The sequence below is a fragment of the Humulus lupulus genome, chromosome X, assembly GCF_963169125.1.
Source record: "Humulus lupulus chromosome X, drHumLupu1.1, whole genome shotgun sequence".
Classification (NCBI taxonomy): Eukaryota; Viridiplantae; Streptophyta; class Magnoliopsida; order Rosales; family Cannabaceae; genus Humulus; species Humulus lupulus.
This window is the reverse complement of record NC_084802.1, coordinates 11,738,144-11,753,106: the sequence shown is the minus strand read 5'-3', so window position 1 is coordinate 11,753,106 and position 14,963 is coordinate 11,738,144. Positions and strand designations below refer to the sequence as shown.

The following is a 14,963-nucleotide window of genomic DNA, read 5'->3' as shown; positions in this document are numbered from 1 at the left end:
ATCTTATATTCCTTCTTTTTTCTGTCCTTGTTTGCTTATGTTGACCCTCCTTTTATAGGCCATGGCTGCTTGCTTGAGAAGTTAAAATAAAACACGTTACTTGCAAGAAAAGTCTAGAATGCAACACGTAGGTTGCAGGAGAAGGCTAAAATGTCACACGTGTTATCTGACAGAGCTTGTTTGTTTATGTAAGCTTCCTTCATGGTATTCTTGTAATAATAGCTATGTATTGTAGACATTCTCATTGTTGCACAATTCACTTTTTAAACCTATCTATTATTTTACGCTTCAAAAATGGTAATAATAGACATCACGTCCTGGTCTTTAACTTTTTCAAGCTTTGCCAAAATTTCATCAAGAGTCTCTTCTCGCTCCATTTCTTCCCCTTTATTCTTCTTAATAACACTTGATACTTCCATTTGAATGCCACAATAAAAGCTCAAATTTTGAAAACTATTCTCCCAATTGTTTTAAAAGAGGCTGTGGTCTGTGGTGAGTAGTGAGTGAGTCTACACATCTTCAATCCTTTCAATATACATTGGAGAAAAAAATTTGTATCGAATCTCTTTTGCTTTAGATAGCCTATTTTTAATTCAATAATTTATTTTTCATGTATCACATGTTCAATTAATATAATGCTTTAGTTGCATCTACTGCCTTAATCAATTAATGTTTTTTGGTTGCACCTACTGACCTTCTATCATAATAATTGCTAGGTGACAATTTATCCATTGACTTGGCATTCGGCAACACAAGATCTTCCTCCAGGATTTCCTATCATAATAATTGGTGCAAGCCACCAATTATATACTATTATTTCTAGTCATGATATCACGTCCAATATATAAATCATGTTTATGATTTAGAACAAAGAGAATAGTTAAACAAAATTTGAAAGACAAAGAGAGTAGTTAACCAAATTAAAAAACTATAATCTTTAATAATATCAAGTTATTACAAAGAAGCACACAAACAAATTGGGGTTGATTACGAAATTATCAATAAATTTAAGAAAATAAAAAATTATGTACTTAAGAATTAGGATTGTCCTTATGTATATTGTAAAACATATTTGTGCATAAAAAAATGATGTATAATAATGATAAGGTTTGGAATCTAATTGCAATGTATAAGATAACAAAATCATATTTGTGTATAAATTATAATGATATAATTAATTGTTTAATGTGATTGGATTTTACTGAAATATGTGTATTCATTTTTATTATTCTGTTATATTTAATTTTATAAATTATAAATGAAACAGATATGGAGAAATTTTATAATAAAGTTCCAAATTTGTCACATATTTCTGAAGTAGAAGTTAAGAACAGTTGAAAGAGGCAACATATTTCTATTAATACGAGTGATCATGGATTGTGAGCCCCAATTTCTCATTACAACCCAAATATTTAAGATGAAATTCGAAGACATTATTTACAGCAAGAGCCTTGTCAACGGAAACTTCATGAGTTTTCTCCTTACTATGGGGAAGTGAAACGTCAATTCAACATTTCATGGTATGAGACATACTCTTCGTGGCTGGAATATAGCATCAACAAAGATTTTATATTTTGTATATGTTGCTATCTTTTTAAAGACAATAATAGAAAACATAGTTGTGGTCACACATTTGCTAGAGATGGTTTTAAAAATTGGAAGAAATTATCAGAAAAACTTGGACAACATATTGGAGATCATTGTGGTAAGTGTGATTCTTTGATGAATCAAAAATAATAAATTCAACACATTCTTATGAAGAAAAATAACAATGATTGAGTAAGTTATTGTGTTCAATTAACTGCATCAGTTGATTGTGTTTGATTTCTTCTACGACAAGATCTTGCATTTTTTTGGTGATAAAACATCCAAAATATATGTATTTAGACTAAGTTTCTATGGGAGGATAGGAATAGAAATGAGGCAGGACGGGTCGGTTCCGCCCCGTTAAGGTTCTGCCCCATCCCGCCCCACAAGAGTCCTAATTCTGGAATGGGTTTGACCCGACCCGTTATTTTTTTCTTTTTCTTTTTAAAAAAATATTAGCATGACTAGAATCATACTGAGATTTATCTTTTACACTATTTATATAATTAGCAATTGTCATCACACATATACGTGATTATATGTTTACATGATTTTATATATATATATATAGATACATGATTATATATTATACGTAGCTATTGACTTTTTCTTTTTGAACTACCCAACCATAAATTAAGGATCTAACCGTTAACAAGATATCATGTGGAGGGTATTATATAGGGGTTTTTTCATCTATACGGATATAGAAAATTCTTTATTCATTTATACGGTTTTTTAAAAAATGTTTCATTTATATATAATTCTTAAGTTTTTATTTCTAGAATACGGTCTTAACTTTATTCTTTAGTTTTTTTGAGGCTTTATTTGGTTTTCTCAACCTAAATTTACATGTTTTCCAACTTTGATAATGAGTCATGTCCTTTTTCATATTTTTCTCTATCATTCGTCTAAATTAATTACCCATCAGAACTAGTAATGATCAGTGAATTAGACATTTTACTTTAATAACTTTATATATATACATATATAAAATTATATGTATATTTAAATTTTTAAAACAATTAATGAAATACTATTTTTTTTACCATGATGGAATCACATATGTTCAATGCTTTCTTGTGACCTTTCTTCATTTGAAAGCCAAAAAAATTTGATTTACATCTTAATGTACCAATATGTTGTAATTTGCATATGATATTTTGAAGTTGCTTTAGTTGCAAATGAAGATTTTTTTTATGTTGCTTTAGTTTCAAATTAGATTGCTTAAGTCATTGAAATTTGTATATGAATTTTTTTAAGTTACTTTCGGTTGCATTGGATTTCATAATGATGATTAATTTACAATATGAGGTTGCTATAGCTGCTTAACATGATAAAATTTGCATGAGTTTTTAAGATGCTATCGATTAAAATGGATTGCATAAGGTTACATAAGAATGATTAATTTACATAATGAGATTTATATATAGTTGCTTAACATGCTGAAATATATAAATTAATTTTTATAAGTTGTTTTAGGTTGCATAGCAAGTTGTAATTTGCATTTGAGGTTGCATAAGGTATTTTGAGTTGCATTAGATTGCATTTGAGATTGTAACGGGTTGCTTTAAGTTGCATTGGGCTTGCATTTGAGGTTGCACTTGGTTAAATTTTAATAATTTATTTTGCAAACTTGGGTTACATTTGAATATGCATTGGGTTGCATTGGGGTAGGTTACGCTTGCATTAGTTTCAATGAGCGTGTATATAAGGTTGCAGATGGTTGCATTGGGCGTGTATGTAAGATTCCATTTGAAATTGCATGTGGGTTACTTTAGGTTGCATTAAGAATTGCATTTAGTTGCATTCGGTTGCATAGAGGTAACTCAAGCTTTCTATGTGTTGTTTTAGGTTGCATGTGGTTGTATTCGTAATTCATATGGATAACTCACAGTAGGAATTGCAATGAGTTGCAGTGGGTTGCACTTGGACTAGCCATGCATTGCTTTAGGTAGCATGTGGTTGCATTCGTAATTCATTTGGATAACTCATATTAGGAGTTGCAATGGGTTGCAGTTGGACTATCCATGTGTTTCTCTCGGTTGCATGTGGTTGCATTCGTAATTCATAAGGATAACTCACATTAGGAGTTGCATTGGGTTGCACTTGGACTAGCCTTATGTTGGTTTAGGTTGCATGTGGTTGCATTCGTAATTCATATGGATAACTCATATTAGGAGTTGCAGTGAGTTGCAGTTGGTTGCACTTGGACTAGTCATGTGTTGCTCTCGGTTGCATGTGGTTGCGTTCGTAATTCATAAGGATAACTCACATTAGGAGTTGCAGTGGGTTGCACTTGGACTAGCCATGCATTGCTTTAGGTTGCATGTGATTGCATTCGTAATTCATATGGATAACTCATATTAGGAGTTCATATTAGGAGTTGCAGTGGGTTGCACTTGGACTAGCCATGTGTTGCTTTCAGTTGCATATGGTTGCATTTGTAATTCATATGGATAACTCACATTAGGAGTTGCATTGGGTTGCACTTGGACTAGCCTTATGTTGGTTTAGGTTGCATGTGGTTGCATTTGTAATTCATATGGATAACTCATATTAGGAGTTGCAGTGGGTTGCAATTGGTTGCACTTGGACTAGCCATGTGTTGCTCTCGGTTGCATGTGGTTGCATTCGTAATTCATAAGGATAACTCACATTAGGAGTTGCAGTGGGTTGTACTTGGACTAGCCATGCATTGCTTTAGGTTGCATGTGGTTGCATTCGTAATTCAAATGGATAGCTCATATTAGGAGTTGCAGTGAGTTGCAGTGGATTGCACTTGGACTAGCCATGTGTTGCTTTCAGTAGCATATGGTTGCATTTGTAATTCATATGGACAACTCACATTAGGAGTTGCATTGGGTTGCACTTGGACTAGCCTTATTTTGGTTTAGGTTGCATGTGGTTGCATTCGTAATTCATATGGATAACGCATATTAGGAGTTGCAGTGGGTTTCAGTTGGTTGCACTTGGACTAGTCATGTGTTGCTCTCGGTTGCATGTGGTTGCATTCGTAATTCATAAGGATAACTCACATTAGGAGTTGCATTGGGTTGCACTTGGACTAGCCTTATGTTGGTTTAGGTTGCATGTGGTTGTATTCGTAATTCATATGGATAACTCACAATAGGAGTTGCAGTGGGTTGCAATGAGTTGCAGTGAGAGAGTAAAGTGATTCAAAAGTATAGATACACAGAAAAGAATAACATTTGAATCTCTAACTTGCTTAAGATATTTGATCAATTAACAAATAAGAATAACATTTGAATCTCTAACTTGCTTAAGATATATGATCAATTAACAAATAAGAATAACATTTGAATCTCTAACTTGCCCCTCAAAAGAACACTCTCCTAATCACCCTTGCCCCTATGGGCTAAAATATATTAGCATTATATAGCTAGATATTTATATATATATATAATTTATATACATTAATGTTAATAAATAGATGGAAAACATGAGTATATAGATCAATGAAAAAGAGTTATTAGAGTTATTAGAGTATACGATTGGACATGAAAACACAAGTCAGAACCACCTAATTCCATAAATCAATATTTAATTTGGGCATAGACCTCACAACGATATTACATATTAAAATCAGAAATCAATGACAAAATGTTTGGAGAAAAGATACTTCCAATAAATAAATAAAAGTGTCATTTCTGAAAATTTCCCACCAAATCCTTGAAAACCAAATCATCAGAATATTCTTATAACAATAAGAATTAAAATGAAAGACCAGTAGCAGCATTTATAGAGATAGGAGAACCATCGTCTGGTTTTGTCAAAAAACAGAGGAGAATAACAACTTTGAGAGAGGTTTTGGTGAGTGGAGCAAATGGTGAAATAAAATTTGGTTCTAAGTTTGTGGGGAATTGGAATACAAAAAACCAACAAATGGGTCTCTAAAATTCATTCCAGCACAGGTCCTCCACAATAAGGACAGGGTACTCTATCTCTCTTTTTTCCCTTGACATTTTCTTGCAAATTAAACACTTGCAAACCTCCCATTTTCTCTCTTTGCATCATTTACTACTACTACACATAGAAAACAAGTTGGAGCTCCTTTTATACTACTACACGTAGAAAACAAGTTGGAGTTTTCACATTATTACAGTTTGGCAAATCAGTTGCAAATTCATTGCAGAAGAATATATATATATATGTATCATTTATTTAATATGCTTTAACCAGAATTTGTCATTGGAAATTTACATGAAATTTGCAAGACGGAAAGGCAGAAAAAAAGGCTTATTGATATTGCCGCTGAGCTCCTCGAGCTTGCGCCGCCGAGATGGAGAGGACTAAGAGACGAGCATAGACTTGGAGGCTGTCGAGCTCCTTGAGCTTGCGCTGCCGAGAGGAAGAGGAGTAAAAGACGAAAGGCTCCGACAAAATGAGAGTGAGAAGAGAGGAGGTGGAGACACGGAGGTGAAGAGAGGCTGCTGTAGTCTCTTGACACGGAGGTGGAGAACTCTCCAAGCTGAATAACGTTAAGGGTTAGGGAAGGGTAATTTAGACCATATAATTGCATAAACAAACCGTATAATTGCATAAATAAAATTATAACAATGAAAGGAAATAAAAAATGACGTAAAAATGAAAAAAAAATGGTAACAAACAGTATATTGGGTAATTTCCCTATTATATATTCATGCCATTCTATAAAAATATATTTATGTCACTGTGTATGAATTCATATACTCATATATATATATATTCTATATAATAAGTTGAAAATTCTTGGTTTTAACATTTTTTAATATTAATTTTAACAAAATATTCTTATATTTAACAGAATATTCTTATATTTAAGGGTAGTTTGTAAACATCACTTAAACTTAAATAAAATAAAATAAATAATAAAAAAATTAAAATAAGATACTTTTGAGATATTTTAGAATGAGAATTATTTAAAAATAATAAATAATTAAACAAATTAAAATGTGATATTTTTGAGATATTTCACCATAATAATTATTTAAAAATAATAAATAATTAAACAAATTAAAATATGATACTTTTAGATGTTTTACAATGATAATTATTTAAAAATAATAAAATTTATAACTTAAATAAAATTTAATTAAACTTAAACTCACTTATTAGAATAATATCATATTAAACATATTTAATAATCTACTGTCAATTAGCAACAAATTATTTTAAAAAAAAACTAGCAAGAAACTTAAAATGTATAATATTTAATATTACATTAAACATATAATATATAATCTCTTGTTGTCACTCCTAAATTCAAAAACTAGAACAAACATAAACTTATAAAAAAAATTATTTAATTACAACAGGATATTTATTTGAATTTTATATGACATTAATATAAATTTAATAAAAATAATTAATAAATTCTATAAATAAAACTACAAAAATGTACATTGCATGTTACTTGTATCTAATATATATATATATTGTTGACGCCGTTTTTCGTCAATCAGTGAAAGAAGAGCACGTAAACAACAAACAGTAATGACCAATTAAAATATAACAACACAAAACACGATTTTTTTCGTGGTTCAGCAGTTAAATCTGCCTAGTCCACGAGTCTCTTTTATTAAACTCAAGATTATCTCTGAAAATTCTTAAGCATGAATTCTTCAGAGTTTTCTCTCAAGGTTCAGAATTTCGGTCCCTTACAATGGTGCATGACCTCTCTATTTATAGAGAAAGTTGCAGAATAATATCCCACATATTTTGGGTAGTTACTCTTTTTGTGTAAATAAAATAAATGGCTTTAAATGCCTATAATCAGATATAAAAGGAAACGTCTCCTGAAGACCAGGGGGCGAATAATTAACCAAATAATATCCCACGACTTTATGGGATTTAAAATAATAAATGAAGATTACGTCTCTTATGGACAACACTTATAGATATTCTCAGTTTTTATCATATATCTCCAAGGCCTTAGCCTCCCAGGTTTCTCGTTAGCTTTCGAGCTCGTATGTGCGTCGAGCTCGGAACCCCTGATCCGAGGTCGTCCCTGAGGATAAATGCGTCTCCAGGGCTACCTTCCGAGATCGTGAATACTTCGAGATCACCATATTCGAGGTCGTCTCAGTCTTGCAGGCTCGATATTTAGTCCTAGAGCATACTCTAAACCTTACGAGTCCATTCGTTTGTGAATCCAACTTTCGAGGTTACATTTAACATAGCTTGAAATCTGGTATAACATATATATATATGGCGTATATAAAAAATTAATGAAGCTTTCAATTATCTCTCCTAATTAATGTTAAATTCTCTCTCCAATAAAAATAATAATAATAATATAAATTTATTTTTAAAAGAAAAATAATCTCAATTTAAATTTGGCAATAATATCCACCAGTTAAATATAAAATTAGTTGAAAATCCTTATTAAAATTTAATCTCAATTAATTAAAAGTCCTATTTTTTGGTGACATTTATCAAAAATCCTTATTAAAATTTAATCTCAATTAATTAAAAGTCTAATTTTTTTGGTAATCAGTTACGTTAAACGACTAAAAAAATTTAAAATATTTTTGGAAATAAAAATAAAATAGAAAACCACATTAACATTATTGCTCTCAACATTAAAGGAAATAAAATACATAGCATTTCTCTATAAAAGTTAAAATCTGATCATAAGTTATTACCTACATAACATAACTATATGTATTTTTTTTTTTCAAAAAAAATTAGCACTTACATGTATTCTTCTACAATAAAATAGGAGCGAAGAAAGAGCATTTTCTTATGCAAAATAATAGGAAAAATAAAAAAAATGAAAATTTGATTGTATAATCTTAATTTGAATAAGAATTGCTATTCCCCTAATTTAAATGGGACTAATATTGTATTTTTTTTAATTTAAATTTAACATTAATATGGGACGATTTTAACCTTTTCTTTTTTGTTTTGAAAAAAAAAATCACATATAATTATGTTATGTTGGTAATGACTTATGATTTTATCTTTTATAAAGAAAGGTTATGTATTTTATTTCCTTTAACGTTGAGAGCAATAGTATTAATGTGGTTTTCTATTTTATTTTTATTTCGAAAAATATTTTAAAATTTTTTTATCTTTTAACTAGACTGATTACCAACAAAATTAGACTTTTAATTAATTGAGATTAAATTTTAATAAGGATTTTAAACTAATTTTATATTTAACGGATGAATATTATTGTTAAATTTAAATTGAGATTTTTTTTTTAAAAATAAATTGATATTATTATTATTTTTATTGGAGAGAGAATTTAGTATTAATTGAAGAGAGAGAATTGAATTTTTTGTTAATTCATTTTAACGTTGTCAAATAATTTTATTAATAGTTAATTAAATTAATTGAGGTGTCTTAAATTAGTTGGTGGGACAGATATTGGGATATTAAAAAGTATAATATAAACTAAATATTATCGCTCTCTAGCTACTTACACAACAATAATTACACCAACGTTAAAATTAATTTTGCATTTATGTGAATATATATCGATCGATGATGTTTACTTTTAGTCACGTAAAGACGAGGAAGAGAAAAGAATAGACACATATTATTTTTTAAAAGAATTGGCCATATAGTATTTAGTTGGTGACCTACTCCAATTATTTTGATATCATGTATCACCGAAAGTCTGTAGGTGCAACAAAAACATTATTATTGTTGTTTTTGTCCCATAAAGAAAGAAATGATTGAATTGAATTGAATTTATAGATTATATCTAATAAATAAAAAGATAATGAATATTTTTTTTTTCATTGCTATATTTAAAGGATTGAAGGTGTAGTCACTCACTACTCCTGATCTCTAGCATATATCTTTACAACTTTGTTGGGAGAATAATTTTCTGCATATAATTGAGCTTCTATTTTCCAGTTATAATGGAAATATCAAATGTTAGTATGAAGAACAAGGAGGAAGAAGTTGAGACAGATGAGACAGTTGATAACATTTTGGCAAAACTTGAAAAAGTTAAAGACCCGGTTGGTGATGTCTATCGTTATCGTTACCAAGGATTTTGGATTCAAGAGTTTTCAATAAAAGGTTTAATATCCCTTCAAACTCGATTTGTGGCACGAAATGAAGATATTTTATTAGCTTCATGTCCAAAATCAGGTACTACTTGGTTAAAATCTCTTGTTTTTGCAATTATGAAACGTACTGATCTTGATTTCAAACCATGCACTAATGATAATAACAATAGCCCTTTGTTTACTACCAATCCACACCACCTTATCCCCTTGCTTGAATTATCATCATTACCCATCGAAAACATGATGCCAAGAATTATGAATACACATATTCCTTACTCTTCATTACCACCTTCCATCAAGCACTCAGATTGTAAAATTGTATACATTTGTAGAAATCCATTGGATGTATTTGTTTCTCATTGGCACTTTTCTCATAAATTTTTTGGGGATAGCATTGAACCACGCCATTTAGAAGAGTCTTTCGATATGTTTTGTAAAGGAATCCATGCATTTGGACCATTTTGGGACCATGTTTTGGGGTTTTGGAATGCAAGCTTAGAGATGCCTCACAAGATATTATTTTTTAAATATGAAGACCTTAAAAGAGACAATGTGTTTTTCATTAAAAAGATAGCAGAGTTTTTGGGATTTCCATTTTCAGCTGAGGAAGAAAACCAAGGTGTTCCGAAAGAAATAGAACGATTATGTAGCTTGGAGCATTTGAAAAGTTTAAGTGTCAATAAGACCGGTAAATATTCTATTGGGTTATTCGAGCTGTCCAATAGTTCATTCTTTAGGAAAGGTGAGATGGGAGACTGGATGAACTATTTAACACCTCAAATGGCAGAGCGTGGAAAAAAACTCATCCAAGAAAAATTTGGACAATCTGGTTTAATGTTTAATTTCTAGCTAGCTTTGATTTTATTTTTTTGTTCATATTTTTGTCCATTGTCTTAGGGCAAAAAGGAACTTGTTATTGCTATATATCTTTGTATGAAGTGATGATGTTTGTGGTATAAATACTAAATATTGTTAATTGTTCTACGTATATATGTATCAATTCAAATATTTTAACGGCAATAATACATGCAGTTGCAGTCGTTAGTAGTTTTTGTTAAGTGTTGACATTGTTATTAAAATTATGAACAAAATATTGCAGAATCAAAAGTGGTTCTAGTCTATGGTAAGATGAATGAACAACTAGTCTAACCAGTTTTGATACAATATAGAATTTATTGCAATAAGGTAATAATTGGCTCAAAAGTTCAAAGAGAGTTCCTATATAAATATGATACATATTTTATTATCATGTTGAACAATACTGGAGAACATTATTATGTATTTGTGGTGGAATCTGAGGAGACTCAAATGCATAATTCTCATATGTTTTATGCACATAAAAGTTCAATCGAGACCTTTCATTATATATCTTGAGAAGAGTAATATATCTTATTAAATTGATAAAGTTTTAAGGGCTTTCTTTTCCACTAAAATAGCATTTTGGGTGCCAATGAACGTTTTAAAATAATGTTTCAACTATGAACCAATAATTGGTACATCAAATCACATTCACAAGTTAATTATCAAGAAAAATCTGATAAAGAACAAAACGTAACAAAAAAACAAAAGCAGCAAAATGGATTTACGAGATTAAAACCAAACAAGTACAAAAAGTTCTATAAAAGAAAATTGCAGTGACGAAATAATTGTAGGTGACTATATATTCTGATAGCTCTTTCAAATTTATATACTTATTAGATGGTAAGCATCAATTATGGGGTACACGATCAAGTTTAACTAAGTATTCGAAAAAGACGTACTACTAATACTTTCACTTAAAATACTGTAAGGACCGATATTTTGTGTATGACAAATTAGGTCCAGTCGCGTCTGGAATGAACTTTTATTATGTCTGGAGTATATTCATTTTTAGTTAGAGTCCACGTCAGCATGTGTGTAAAACAAGGCTGTTAGTGAGTTATAGTTGTTAGTTGGTTCGGGATTAAACCTAATTACAGCCAAGGATATATATTGGGCTGGTTAATTAGTTATAACCAACTTTCTTTGTTCGATAGATTCGATTGGGTGTTTTTGCTCTGTTTTCTTTCTTTTTCTTCCATTGATTTTTGCAGGTGTTGGCAAGAAACTCCATTGAAGATGGTTGAAGGTTTCTGTGCAAGCTCTGGAATCAAGTCGTGATTGCTGAAGGAGTTCAGCTGGCTCTTGATGCTATAGATCCGAAGGTTTTCGGATTTGAGATATTGTTGAAGGGAGTTCAACATTGAAGCAAGGGGATCTTGCATTTATAACTAAGGGATTTGGTTGTTTAGGGTAAATAGCTTTACTGTATTTTGAGATAGTTTGTACAGTTTTTACATATTGATTCTTGAACTGGTTTATGTAAAATTACTTCTGAATATAGTGAGAGTTTTTACCCTGGTTCAGGGAACCCAAGCACTAGTAGGCTGAAATGTATTTTCAGTGCAGATGAAACTTGTAATTCTTGTGTGTCAACTCTTATAATTGTGTTGTTAATATACAAACATAAATCAAGATGAAGACTGTAAAACTGGAAAGATAGGCTAAAACTTAGGTTTTCAAATACATTCATTTTTATATAAATAGTTTCTAATATTTATTGATAAAAGATTACAAACACAAATTGTCATTAAATTCAAACCCTCAAAACATACCTAAAGATTTCATTGAATTCACATCGAAAAATTGCAAAAATAACATATAAAAAAAACCAAAAAAATTACAAACAAAACCACAAAAACAAAAACAGTTTCATGGGTATAATGGTCTCAAACTTTGAATTTTTAAATAAACAACTTGATTCTTTTATAAAAATAACAAAACAACAAAAAAAATTACAAACAAAACCACAAAAACATTAACAAATAGTTTCATGGGTATAATGGACTCAAACTTGTTCAAAGATATTGATTGTACGTAATTTGTCAAATCCAATTAAATTTTCTTCATTTTTCAACTATGTAAGATATTATTATTTTTTCCTTTGGCATTTGATCAAATTATTTTTCGAGTAATAAGTTGAGAACTTAGAATGGTGATTGTCTATTCTTAGTGGTTTAGAGCACGTACGTTATCATTTCTTGTTCATATATATACTTATCAAGTTGAAATGTTTTCCCAAGAATCGATTTCATTTCTACATGTTGTTCTTGTTTAATTAGTTCTTTTTCTATGTTTTGATTTATGTTGAGAGCGTTTTCAGATAAATTTGAAAAATAGTTATAAACATTTTCTTGAGTATTACTTCCTTTATTTGCTGCCTTTTGTAATTCTCAAATCATATTGACCTGATATATATATGCTATTATTATATGCAAGCGGTTAATCTACTTTGGATTTTAATTACTGTTTTTTAAAATATGTATGTTATATTATTTATGATAATATAATGTTAGATTAAAATAATGTGACAAAATGAGTTTGTCACGCTTTGTGATATAAGTTGAGAGTTGTTGGGGTTTTAGACACTTAACAAACTCATTATCTAGTACTAACAGAATTAACGGTCAACTCAGCACACTAAAACAAAAATGAGTTTTAGGGGCGACGCATGTCGCCCCTAATAACTCGAAAAGTCGTCCCTGATGAGTTGCCTGTGAAAAAATGTCCCTAAAGGGAACATTAGGGCGCGACTTGAAGGGTCGCCCCTGATATTCAAATATCAGAGGCGACGATAGTCGCCCCTAAAACTTGAAATGTCGCCTCTAAAATTTGAAAATTTTGAATTATTTTTGTCGATATGTCGCCCCTGATATTCCATTAGTCGCCCCTAATACTTAATTATCAGGGGCGACGTGTCGCCCCTAATACTATGATATGTCGCCCCAAATGTTTACACGTGGCATATTATCAGGGGCAACAGTGTCGCCCCTAATACTATTTTATTTATAAAAAAATAATAAAATTAACTAATTAAATACAATTTTAATTAATTATTTAACGAAATTATTATTTAAATTTTAAATAATTGAAAACAAATATATTAAAAATAAAAATATTATATTAAATATTCAAATTAGTTTATTAAAATAACAATTGTACATATTCATAATACATTAACATAACAAATATTTATATTGTTCATAAAATTTAACAATAATTAATAATAAAATAAACCTAGTCTCCTAAATCAGCTGCCTCGTCCTCCTTCCTATTGTCTTCTTGTTGTGGTTGTTGCGATGGCTGTGGTTGTGATTGCTGCGGTGGCGGCATCGGCCAAGGATATTGGGGAGGTAATGTAGACGATCCAGCTCCATACATATAGGGATACGACGGCTGGGAGGACGGTGGAATCGGCCACGGATAAGGTGTTGCTCTGTACATATATGGAGGTACCATATGTTGAGACAGCACTGCCCCGTACATAGAAGGATGAGTTGAAGCTGGAGGTTGAGAAGACGAAGCCCTAGAAATATTGTCACTATCAAGCACAGGCAGCAGCTGAACATTTGGTGGACGAAATGAAGGTACAAAAAATTGAGTTAAGAAATTAACTTGATCAGTCAATTTCTGAAGATTATTCTCCAATTTTTCTATATATTCTCTTGAATGATGAGGAGGAACTTGAGACTCGCTGAAGTGAGAGTGTTGGGTAGATGATGACCCCGACCCCGACCCCGACCCCGACCCCGACCCCGACCCCGACCCCGACCCCGACCCCTTCAATTTGCGGCTCACTCCTTGCACATGTCCATGCCTTTGGCCTAATACTTTTTGTAGCACCTCCACCTGATCAACTGATGACGGACTATCATTATTAGAAGCATCAGTGGATGTTTGCTGAGTTTGTAACTCAAAATCAGCCTTCAGTTTTTCCTGTTTTCAAAAAATGTTAGACACTAACATTAAATATCACTACAAGAAACCAGTTCTTTGCCGACGCAATTCCGAATTGCGCCGGAAAAAATTACTTTCACCGGCGCAATTCGTGAATTGCGCCGGCAAAAATCAAACCTTTTGCGGGCGCAAATTCACGCTGGTAGAGGTGACTTTTGCCGGCGCAATTCGGGGGTTGCGCGGCAAAAGTATCGTGTTAAAATCTGGCATTACTTTTGCCGGCGCAACCACTAATTGCGCCGGCAAAAGTAATGCTAGATTTTCAAAATAAAACATACAAACTTTTGCCGGCGCATTTCACCTAGCGTGCCGGCAAAAGTCAACGTGTTTTTTAAATTTTCACACGTTTGAAATAAGGTAGGTGGGCATACTTTTGTCGGCGCGTTTAGTTGCGCCAGCAAAAGTGCAAAAACGCGCCGGCAAAAGTCGAGATAGTTAAAACGACGTCGTTTTATTTTAGGGTTTACTTAAACACTTTTGCCGGCGCAGTTTTAGACTTTTGCCGGCGCAACGAAACGCGCCGGCAAAAGTTATAAC

The 14,963-nt window shown here is 31.3% G+C and overlaps 2 protein-coding genes across 2 annotated transcripts; one reads left to right on the top strand and one right to left on the bottom strand.

Annotated features, from left to right (window-relative positions):
• The first annotated feature begins 9,352 nt into the window (after positions 1-9,352).
• LOC133803600 (flavonol 3-sulfotransferase-like) lies at positions 9,353-10,592 on the top strand. Its single transcript, XM_062241695.1, has one exon. It carries the CDS (start codon positions 9,459-9,461, stop codon positions 10,458-10,460), a length of 1,002 nt encoding a protein of 333 aa, XP_062097679.1. The 5' UTR covers positions 9,353-9,458; the 3' UTR covers positions 10,461-10,592.
• A 3,114-nt stretch (positions 10,593-13,706) lies between these two features.
• LOC133805511 (alpha/beta-gliadin A-IV-like) lies at positions 13,707-14,636 on the bottom strand. Its single transcript, XM_062243691.1, has 2 exons — positions 14,544-14,636; positions 13,707-14,030 (listed from the first exon to the last, which is right to left on the bottom strand). The coding sequence occupies exons 1-2, from the start codon at positions 14,634-14,636 to the stop codon at positions 13,707-13,709; spliced, it is 417 nt and encodes a 138-aa protein (XP_062099675.1).
• Between the last annotated feature and the right edge of the window lie 327 nt (positions 14,637-14,963).